General features: G+C 36.3%; 1 protein-coding gene across 4 annotated transcripts in view; it reads right to left on the reverse strand.

Annotated features, from left to right (window-relative positions):
• LOC129771236 (glycerol kinase) overlaps nucleotides 1-3,596 on the reverse strand; it is a 9,942-nt gene extending 6,346 nt beyond the window's left edge. The window contains exons 1-3 of one of the 4 annotated variants that reach the window (XM_055774673.1): nucleotides 3,259-3,596; nucleotides 2,507-3,043; nucleotides 1,562-2,443 (exon numbers count right to left, since the gene is read on the reverse strand). In XM_055774673.1, coding sequence (XP_055630648.1) covers nucleotides 1,562-2,443; nucleotides 2,507-2,998 — 1,374 coding nt within the window. In that variant the 5' untranslated portion in view covers nucleotides 2,999-3,043; nucleotides 3,259-3,596. Of the gene's footprint in view, nucleotides 1-1,561; nucleotides 2,444-2,506; nucleotides 3,062-3,149 lie in introns of all 4 variants that reach the window. The other 3 variants (XM_055774672.1, XM_055774671.1, XM_055774670.1) reach the window with 3 other exon arrangements.
• Between the last annotated feature and the right edge of the window lie 7,737 nt (nucleotides 3,597-11,333).

Below are 11,333 nucleotides of genomic sequence, written 5' to 3' on the forward strand. Positions count from 1 at the left end.
ATTTGAGGCCATTATTTTTTTCATTTTTACGTAATAAATATGTTAAACGATATTGTTTTGAAGACATGCTTTGAATGAAAGAATATCAAAAAAGTGATAATAGATTTAAGAGCCAAATGAACTGTAAAGTTTAATGTATCCAACAACATGAAATGATGGAAACATCAGATGTTTTATATGAAGATTATGTTTCTGACAGATGCTGTTAATCAGTTTCTGTTTAAATAATTAAATTAAACCTCGTGTCCTGTATATCAAATTACACGAGAATACGAAGAATACAGGGTTGGAATTCAAAATCCCATATGGGAGTAGCTCAGATTATACTGATCATGAGGAGGATAAATTCGGGTTTTCTATGAGTTAAATTGTAGAAATGGTTCTTACAAAATGATTCTAACCTTGGTAAAGGTCATTATTATGCTTCTCATTATTCAAACGAGTAAGACAGAGTTAAAAAAATGAATATGCGAGAAGTTCATTATTATACGCAATAGTCATGTTTTATCTCTAGAGTAATTTATAGAAAGAAAAAATGAAATAACATTCACAAATGTTTAACAATTACATTATTCACGATCAACAAAGTATTCTTCCTCATCTTTGAACTAACATTTGATTCAGCAAACTAACGCACGCATGAATCATGGGATGAGCCCGAATAGTTGACATTGAAATACCGAATCATCGAGGTATAATCGCAAACTTGTCATTCTAAAACATACGCTTAATTAAATGGAAGCAACCGACTTAACGTTCAAACGCCTGACATTATGCCACTAACATGTCTCTTATAAACGGGAATGAACTCTTTCACTTAACGGAGTTTATTTTTACATGCAACTGTCCGTGACAATGATGACAAACACAAAAAGATTAAATGAAGTGTAAGTGACGTGAAAGCGCACATGGCAGTGATGTTCGTGATCAGGCTCATTGAGGTCCAATAAAGTAATTCGGATATAATATACAGTTGTTCACGAATCTACCCGAATCAACCCGATCGTGCAGAGATCTGATTGAATAAAATTGCATCCATGTGGAAATTTTCACTGAAAACTCGAGAGTTGATTGAAATATCATTTTACAGTTTACGGCGAAATAATTTTCAGAATGCATTGGGACCTATTGGGACATTCGAACGTGAACATGAACGGGGAAATATTTTGACCTCGCGACGTTCACGTTCGCCGAAGTCGGTGAACTATAGTAAATTCGCCAACATCTCGATTCCACGGTGAAAATTCAAAATCGTAGTGAAATATTGAATTTATCCATTTTCATCAATATGAATTGTGTTTAAATAAGTTTTTTTTAACTAGAAAATGTTTCTTCCTAAAAAGTGTTTCTTCACGTTCACGTTCACGAGAGCTCTAAACCAGCCGAAGGACGAAAATTTTCACATTGCGGAAATGATCTAAATATCAAGTAGTTCGACATCCATCCAGTACCATGGCAAAGTGTCAAAAATATCCTTGTTCGACGGTATGACTCGTCAATTTAGTTTAAGCGCAAGTTTTTTTTATCATTCTCAACGAAGGCGTTCTGTAAAATGTCTTACCAGAGCAGTTGTCTCAACAACAAGCGGTCGCTGAACCTCCAGACCAATCAAATCCGCTTGCCACTGCATCAACGTTGAGTTAACGGTCATTCCTCCATCCACTTTCAGCTTGACCAAAGGAAAACCACAATCCTTATTCATTGCGTCCAAAATGTCGCGCACCTGGAAGCACACTGCCTCCAGACTCGCTCGAATAATGTGCTCACGCTGGGTGTCTTCCGTTATGCCGCATATGACTCCACGTGCTTCCTGGTTCCAGTAGGGCGCATACAAACCACTGAAAGCCGGTACAAAATAAACATCTCCGTTGCTCTCTACCGACAAGGCTAGTTTCTCCGAATCTATAGCATTATCCAATAGGTTCATATTATCACGTAACCACCCAAGGGCGGCACCTGCCACGGCTACTGAGCCTTCCAAGGCATACGTTGGTTGTGCTTCTCGTCCCATCTGATAGGCGACAGTTGTAATGAGGCCATGTGTCGATTCAATCAGTGCGTTTCCCGTGTTGTACAGAAGGAAACAACCGGTACCGTAAGTGGCCTTCGCCTTACCTCGACTCAAACATTCCTGACCTACGAGCGCTGCCTGTTGATCGCCCAGACACCCACTAAGCGGGACGTTCTCCAATGACTTCAAGCTTATAGTGCCGTACACTTCCGAACTGGAGCGGATTTCAGGTAATATTTCGAACGGAATGTCGAAGAACTTGCCCAGCGTTTTATCATAGCGCAACGATTCTATGTTCATTAACATCGTGCGAGATGCGTTGGACACATCGGTTACGTGAACTCCGCCATTCGGACCGCCTGTAAGGTTCCAAATCAGCCATGTGTCCACTGTTCCGAATAGACAGTTCTTATTTTTCACAGCCGACTTCACCTGTATTGAAAAAGAGAATCTTACAACAACGATTCAATAGTTTCGTGAGCTATATTCACCTACCTTCGGTACGTTATCTATCAGCCACCGCAATTTAACGGCCGAAAAATATGGCGATAGCGGCAGTCCACAGAGTGGTTTAAGATAATTTTTATTTCTCGTTTTATTTGGAACACTGTCCAGCAACTGATCCACCGTGGACGAGGTCCGCATATCAAGCCATACGATCGCATTGTAAAGTGGCTCACCGGTGGTTTTGTCCCAAACTATGGTGGTTTCCCGCTGATTGGTCACCCCGACTGCAATGATATCCGCGATACTGCCGCCAAGTTCCACCAGCTTCTCGACAGTCTTCTCGATACATTCTTCCACAACCGAAAGGATTTCCTTCGGATCTTGCTCGACCCAACCCTCCTGGGGATATATCTGACGTAATTCTTTCTGATGGAAGCACACAACTTCAGTGGTCTCGGCTCGGAAAAGTATGAACCGAGCTGAGCTAGTTCCTTCGTCGATGGAACCGACTAGATTACCAAACTTCTTGGCAAGAGACATCAGTTTGTCTTCACTCTTAAATGCTCACACGGACTATGTTCAACACTGAAATGTTACAGAATTCTTTGGAAGCAAAACAAAAAGCGTTCAGGCTATTTGGGCTCGCATATGAAAACTGAAATGATGGTGCTGTGATTTACCAAACACATACCTTATCTTATCTAATCTTCATATTTTTGGCTCATCCAGTTGATGTTTGCTTCCCTCGCCTCAACTATTGATCCGATTACAGATCTGAAACCAGATTGTGTTTTACTTACCTATGATATAATCACTCCACATGAAGTCATTATGTGGACATAGTGCTCAAAATATGCTTTGAATGACCCAAACTGCGATGTGGTGTCATAGAGGATTATCAGTATCGGGCTGTGTTATGATTATGATCAAAATAGAAACAGGCCGACAAGTTCAACAACGTGAATGATGATGATGATGATGATGGATTCAAGAGACTTTAAATTCTGGGAGTTCATTCGTCTCTTATGGCGGGTTTACATTAGGGAGATCTACAGCTATAGATGGATTTATTCACGTGAAAATAGGTGTAAACGGGTGAGAATAAATATGATACACTTATTCGAGGTACACTGAGAGAAATAATTAGTAAATATAACGAATTTTTTGGTAAATACTACCAATCTATAGTCATTTTCGACCGTACTAATAAACACATATGTCAAGCAGAACCATGATTCGGAAGCCCAATATCGGCTACATTTTCTCGCCGAAAATGCACGTATCAGAATTATATCCTTATTATACCTCCGTATTGCCTTATGGGAACAATGAAAATGGTTAATACGCGCTTTTCTCACCAATTTTCAGATATGACAATATCCAAGCTTACTAATTTTATCGAGTAAAATATACTAATCTCTGGTAGGGATGCGGGTTTGTTGACAATATGTACAAAAAATTTGTACATTCTACTAATTTTGCATTACCAAATGTATTTAGTAGTTTTCGACCGAGGATTTTTCTAAGGGTATATATAACTTGAATAAATTCACCATATGTAAACGCTTGTGAATTTGTCACTGGTGAGAAATCACTAACGTTGGATACAGTTCTACTTCAGGTGAATAAATTCACCGAAAATATGAATATATTCATTATAGAAGTTCACGTTAGTGTGAACGGTTGATGCGATTTCTATAAATCTCATCATATTTCTTCACATGAATATACCACTATTCTAAACCCACCCTTAGACAACTACAAACAACAACGTGAATGATAACAAGTTTACTTCTGTATTGCTTCGTTTGTGTTAGTACTGCGATGCATGAAGGAAGCATGAAAAACATAAACAAATGCGTGCAACAAATTCTGTATGGGTTTCATATCTCGCATACACCGGAACATTTTCATAAATCTATTCAAGGGAAAGCGATACGTCAACTTTGCCATCCGTTATAGGCTTTGACAATGCATTAATGTATTACAAGTTCATTAATTCGATCGACATTGCTTCCAGCTCTCCACGTTAGGCTTGCATAGGATCAACTATCCAACTTGTGGGTTATTTATGGACAGAAATCGGTTACATTTAGTAGAACTGAATAAATGAATTAATTTCAGCAGACTCAATGATTCAGTCTATTCATGATTCATTTTATGCGATGCTGTTTATGCTGATAAATTCACTCATGTTATGGAATTATCTCTTAACGCGATAACAAACGTACAGTGTCGACAACTGGTGGCGACATCCGTGTTTTTGAGCCGAAATACACTATCAGATTAGGCCCGAAGACCGCTTGAAATTGTTTGGAGGTGAATGAAAATTTTCAATTGATTTCGTTGTAATAAAATGTTTTGCCAAACTTGAAACGGAAAAGCAAATTTTCATTAATAACTCTAATTTCAAAAGCTTGTTGATTCCACCAGAATACACATTCTCATTTTTGCTTCACAAATCGGAACACGAAGCTCAATGCCATCAACAGGGATGCCAGGGGTTTTTTCAAATATCTTCACATGGTACAAAAACATGTCTTCAAATGTCTTCACATTCATATTGAAGGAAACTTAAATTCATAACTTCATTTTGAACAATGTTCAATGTTTATTCAAATTGATATTGTTATATAGCGCAGTTCATTAAACTTTCCTCGAAGTTTTAAAGTTTATTTCAATAAAGGTGAACAAAGGATTGCGCAAGAGCGAACTAAATTTTGAGTTTGGAAATGTCAATTGGCTTGTCTAACCCTAAGATAAGATCAGACAATAGGGGGTCTTTTACGGACCAAATTTCTGTCAGATACGGACCAAATTTCTGTCAGTCGTTCTGATTTCTGATTGGTCGATTTCGATAAATTTTGTAAACAAAGTCGATTTTTCCAGTGTTGCCAATAAAAATAAATTACGTTGGGTTTGTATTGAATTTAAAAAAAAAATGAATTTAATTGATATTACGATACTTAGTTTAGAGGAAATGTGAAGGAATTGTATACACGTTTTACCTAATTATTTTGTTACTATATTTTGATTGAATTGAAAAATTTATATATATATATATATATATATATATATATATATATATATATATATATATATATATATATATATATATATATATATATATATATATATATATATATATACATCCATTTCATGTCAAACCGATATAGTGCTCCTCAGATTTCCATGAAAAGTGGTAGTTTCTTTCTTTATTGCAAAATATTAGACCCGTATTTTTTATTTTTTCGTTAGGGTGACCTTTTCTTATTTTAGGGTGGTCCGAAAAATCATTTTTTTCAACTTTTTCCTAAAAGTGCCTTTTTTAAAAATTCATAACTTTTGAATCACTGAACCGATTTAGATGATCGATATATCAAATTGAAGCCAATTAATCTTTTTTGGAAAAATATTAGGCTTGCCAAGAAATCGAATTTTGTTTTCGTAACTATTGATTGTAGTTGTTTTTTGTTATTTTTATGTTTTTTGTTTTTATGTTTTTATATTTTATGTTTTTTCTTGAAAGCTGAGGATTTATTACATAACATATCTCGATATCAGATAGGCTTTTTTGTGTTTTTGAGTGACTTTTCAAAGTTAACCGGTCGTCCGTAAAATCATTTTTCCACTCTTATCCAAAAATAATTTTTTGCAAAAAATTATTACATTTGAACTACTGAACTGATTGAGATGATCGACATATTAAATTGAAGCCAATAAGCCAATCTTTTTTGAAAAAATATCACACTTACCGGAAAGATAGGATTCTAGTCGCATAGGTCTAGTCTAGTCACATAAGAATATTGAACGAAGACTTAAAACATGTTAAATTTACAAAATAATGACTCTAAAACGAAAAAAACACCTCTCTAGAACCCTCTTTCCAAGTTCAATACTTTTTTCAATATTTTTTCTATTAAAAATCTACCTCATTGGCTTCAATTAGATTTATTGATCATCTGAATCGGTTCAGAGGTTCAAAAGTTATGATTTTTTGAAAAAGTCATTTTTGGGAAAAAGTGGAAAAAATGAGTTTTCGGACAACACTAAAATGGAAATGGACATAAGTTTAGTTTAATAATAATCTATTTGGTTTCTGATACTAATATATTTTATTTCTACCATGCCATGCTCCTGCTATCAAATTTTCGTTTCCTTGTTTTTTTGTTTTCTCCGCTTTTTAAACGAAAAGATATAAATTTTTTTATAATGTCATTCCTTGTTTTTTCACAATGGAATAAAGTGGATGGCAAAACATACATTTCTCCTGCCATTTTCTTCGGCAAATCAGCTTCGTTAGGTTCCAAATGCGATTTCATATTTCGGAATAGAATTTCCATTGCTAAGAAGAAATTAAAAGTCTCATCATTCACTATGCAGATGGGAGAGTTAGAAGCTGTAGCTCGCAAATATGAAAAAAGAGACGGTTGATACAATCTAGGTTGTGTTTTGCTGACTACCAATCTCTTGTTACACTGCTGACATGTTCTTTCCCGCTGAATAATTTTTTTGATGATGAAACCAGCTATATAGAACAACGAATTTTGTTCTGTTCTGTCGAGAAAAGTTTTCGCTTCATCGACGGTGTACTCATAGTCGAATTCAATATTCATATCATCCACATTATCACTAGAATTAGATGAAGCTGAAATTCGATATGATGTCGATGCTGCTTCATTGTCCATCAATTTCTGGGCTGAACATTCTTCACGCCGCTTTGATAGCAAATCTATCAATCCAATAAGATGTTGTTGTGTATCGGCTGTATACGAAGCATTCGGTACTACGGTCATGTATTGCGAAAGAGTCACAATTTTCAAGTTATTGCTGAATTGCAATGGAGTTGGGCGTCGTTGCTTTGCACGAATCAATGAGAAAAGACTCTCCAGACAATCTTGGACGAACCGCGATGTAAATATTTGTGGGTGTCCTTCATGCAAAAGCCGATCTGTCAACCTCACAATTGCATTCGTGCAAACGATTACACTTGTTTGCCATGGTTTCCAATGTCCGTGTCCTACTTGGAGATCATACATTAACCGCACCATGGTCTTCAGATGAGCGATATCCTCGTCATATTTCATAGGATCATTCAAACAAAATACTTTTTCTTCTGCCCTATTATTGATAAGCTCGAACCATCGAGCAAAGTCTTCTATGAAGCATGCGGTAGTAAGAAGCTCCGGTAATTCTCGTATTTCCGCATGAAACTTCAATGCTGCAGCCACCGTCCTGTTGCAATATTTTGTTGCGTTGCATACTTTCATTTTATCTATTGAAGATGTTCTGTTGTCAAAGCACACATCCGAGGCCGTTAGTCTGTGACAAAGCCGCAACGTGTTGTTTATTTCGGAGTTCACGATTGTGGTTAAATGGTCTCGATGAACAATATTGGATGTTAGCTTTTTTTCACGAACATACCAATCCGGAACTTTCAGGTAGACATTGTTCAACCAGCCATGTACTGTATTTTTAAATACGTGTACGGGATCGGGTATGATCTCTAGCATTCTGTTCTCAGCGTTTGGATGAGGTATCGCAGCATTTAATGTCTCATTTTTGCGACGAATATCGATCCCCAAATCCTTCCACATGCGCTGGTTTTCGGACCCGGAATCTGTTGTTATAAAATGGACACGCAAACTGATTCCCTCTGCTCTTGAAACTGCAGACAATGCAGCATTCTTCAAAAACTCTTTTTGTATAGAGTTGCCGGTGTACTCGAAAGCAACCACCTGTTTCCAGCGCGCTGCGATTCCAACTAGCATGAATACCAAAGCTTTACAGGCTAAAGTTTGGGACATAGGAAGCGTTGTTGTTCCAACAAACTGCTTCGTATTTTGGCAAAACTCATTTGCCTCGTCTATGCTCATTTCGTCTAGAACCAATCCGCAGTCCTTTTCTTCAACCGACATTGTGGAGACTTTATGTGGTAGCAGCTCGAATATATCTTCAAGAATACCTACAAAATATCATTTCATATATTAACATGCGATGAGACATATGATTATAATTACATACCAGGACTGAAACGAACTCCTTCAATTTGGCGTAGTAGAGTCCTCGTGGATGGGATCGGGAAGCCTTTTTGAATAAGCTTGTCGTATCCACCTTGACATGCAAACCGAATTTGTAAATTTTCCGTAATCGTTTCATTGGACCAACGTTTCACTTTTTTAACCTCTCCTGTTAATAGCTTAATTTGATCTTCTCTGAAAAGCTTCTTCAAGGGTTGTTTTCCACGAATTCTCGAGGTCAGATATCCGCATTTTTTCTTCCATTGTTTTACAATTCTATTAACGGTTACATCAATATAAAATATTAGAAAATAACATATTTTTTGACACACTACCTTTTCAGCTTGGAAATTTGATGTTTCAAACGAAATATTTCTTCCTGTAGTTGTTTATCTCCTTCATATACGTCAACCAAATCATAATTGTTCTCAATACTTTGTATCTCTTCCCATTCCTCATTCGCGGATGCAGCTAAGGTCGGAATTTTCGTAACTCCATTTTCATTGTATTTCCCATCAACAAAATGAGCCTGTATATATACTAGTATTAGGATATGTTTTAGAATTAGTTTTTAATACTTACGCTACATATTCTTGTGCTTGATTTGATTTCAAAGAATGGAACTTCTAATTCACTGTTCACGCAAAATCGAATCCATTCTTTCCGAATATTTTTGTCTTGAGGGAACCGATAAAATTTATACTCAGGATGAGTATCCGTCCTTCGCTCACAATTTAAGGCTTTACACTTCATTTTTATTTTTGAATTACGTTTTGTATGAATAAAATGGCTTCCTAACGTTGTTTTGGTTGTATTCCTGCTCATATAATAAGATAGAATGTTTTGGTTCAGACAATGAGAATCTGCATAACGCTGTAACGGTTGTCAGATTAGATTTATTTGCTAAAAAAAATCCCAAATTTGTTTTGGAAACGATTATATTATAGATATGGGTATTTAAAAGACTTATTTTATCTTTTTAAAGCATATTTTTGAGATTGTCTATTTGAAAATATGCAATAATCATTGAATTCGCACCAACCAAATGTTACGATTCATTAAAATAGAAATTTGAAAAATCCGATATTTTATAATATTTGGCAGCTCTGGCATCTTCATGTCATGGCTTCGTTTTTGGACGACGAAGAAGAGTAAGAAGCCAGTTGTCTGGTCTTGTCTTAGGTCTAACCGATGATTGAATGAATATCGCCCCAATTCTTCAACAAAAACAGAATTATGGTAAGTGTTTAAATAAGGTGGGCTCAAATGCCAAAAAATAATGGATGATTCTCATTTGTCATTTTTATAATTAACTCAATTTGTGCAATTTTCGAGGTTTTGGTTGTAACTCAAACCATATCCATAAAACTAATCATTGAAACAATATGTATCCGGAAAGCCTTAGATTTGTGAAGTGGTCGTAAAAAATCAAGAGAATGACACTGACACAAAAGCCTTAGGCCGAGGACATAGTAAACGCGGTACGGTGCGATGCGATGCGGAACGATTTATTGGAGCTCATCGCGAGCTATGCCATACTAATCGCTTTAGATCGCGCATTTTTTTTTATGTTTCATTCCACTCCATTATACATGTAAACAACCCAGCACAAGGATGCCAGACATGTTACCATGCCTTCATTTTGTAAACGGTTCAATTGTGAGATCGTTTTTTCTGTGAACGTGGTAAGTGGAAAGCCCTTAAAGTAAAATTTTTATTATATGCATTAGAATAAAGTTATATGATTTATCAAACAAAACGAAAATAATAAGTCAACAACTCAATTTTTATTTTCGTTCGATGAGTTCGATTGTGAAAATATTTATGAAAATCGTCTGGTAACCATCACTCGCGATCACGACACGACACAAACAGTTTCAACGCATTGAAATCCGGATCGCATCGCGTTTACTATGTCAGGTCTGGGCGGTTTGCGTTTGATTACCGCTTTTGTGAACAAAAAAGCTCTCCCGCAAACGAGCCCGCGCCCGCATCGCATCGCTTTTACTATGGCCTCGGCCTTACTTCTTCTGACGATATTTTCGAGCAATAGTAGGTATTTCATAAAAATAATATCTCCTAAAAATCAACACACACTATAATACTGAAATGTCTTCCCACACTTCATAATGTTTTCAAAATGTCTTCAAAATGAAGACTCCAAATGAGGTCTTCAAACCTGGTATCTCTGGCCGTCAACGGGAATATTCACGGATGCCAGATGTCTTTAATTTGAAAACATTTGGTTTATGGTGAATACCTAGGGCATGTGGAGTGAATAAAAATTTTTGAAAGTGCATTGCGCTCAAAAAAAATTGCTTTTTCCCCATGCTATCAAATGTTTCTAAACTTTCGAATAATTCAATGAAGGATTGCCATTCAAGGAAATTCTCACTGAGTTGTGAAACATTTAGTGATTTTCGAACACACTTAGCACCTGCGCGATTACCTGACAATTTCTAGACCAGAGCTGAAAAGCTCAATCGTGCAGATACGTGTTTTTCACAAAGCCTGGTCTCTCTTAAATACAGTAACGTCTCGATTATATCACTGGGCGTGTTTATCACGTCTCGTTTATATCACTTACGATTTTCTCATTGAAAATGTTTCGTTTTTATCACGTTTTTCGAAACAAAAGAAATAATATGCAAATTTCAATTCGTCGTTGAGTTATTGAACAAAAAATGGGGATTAAGCGGAAAAAAATATTTTTAAGTATTCATACCGCCTCCAGTGATCAGCCGTAGCTTCCGAAAAGTTTCATCACTGTGAGATTTGTAGCGAGTATTGCGCATTTCTATCGAAAGTCTCTCATACCTTTTTTCATAAGCTTAGAATCAACAACTAAGAATGAT

Source organism: Toxorhynchites rutilus, chromosome 2, assembly GCF_029784135.1.
Source record: "Toxorhynchites rutilus septentrionalis strain SRP chromosome 2, ASM2978413v1, whole genome shotgun sequence".
NCBI classification, from domain to species: Eukaryota; Metazoa; Arthropoda; class Insecta; order Diptera; family Culicidae; genus Toxorhynchites; species Toxorhynchites rutilus.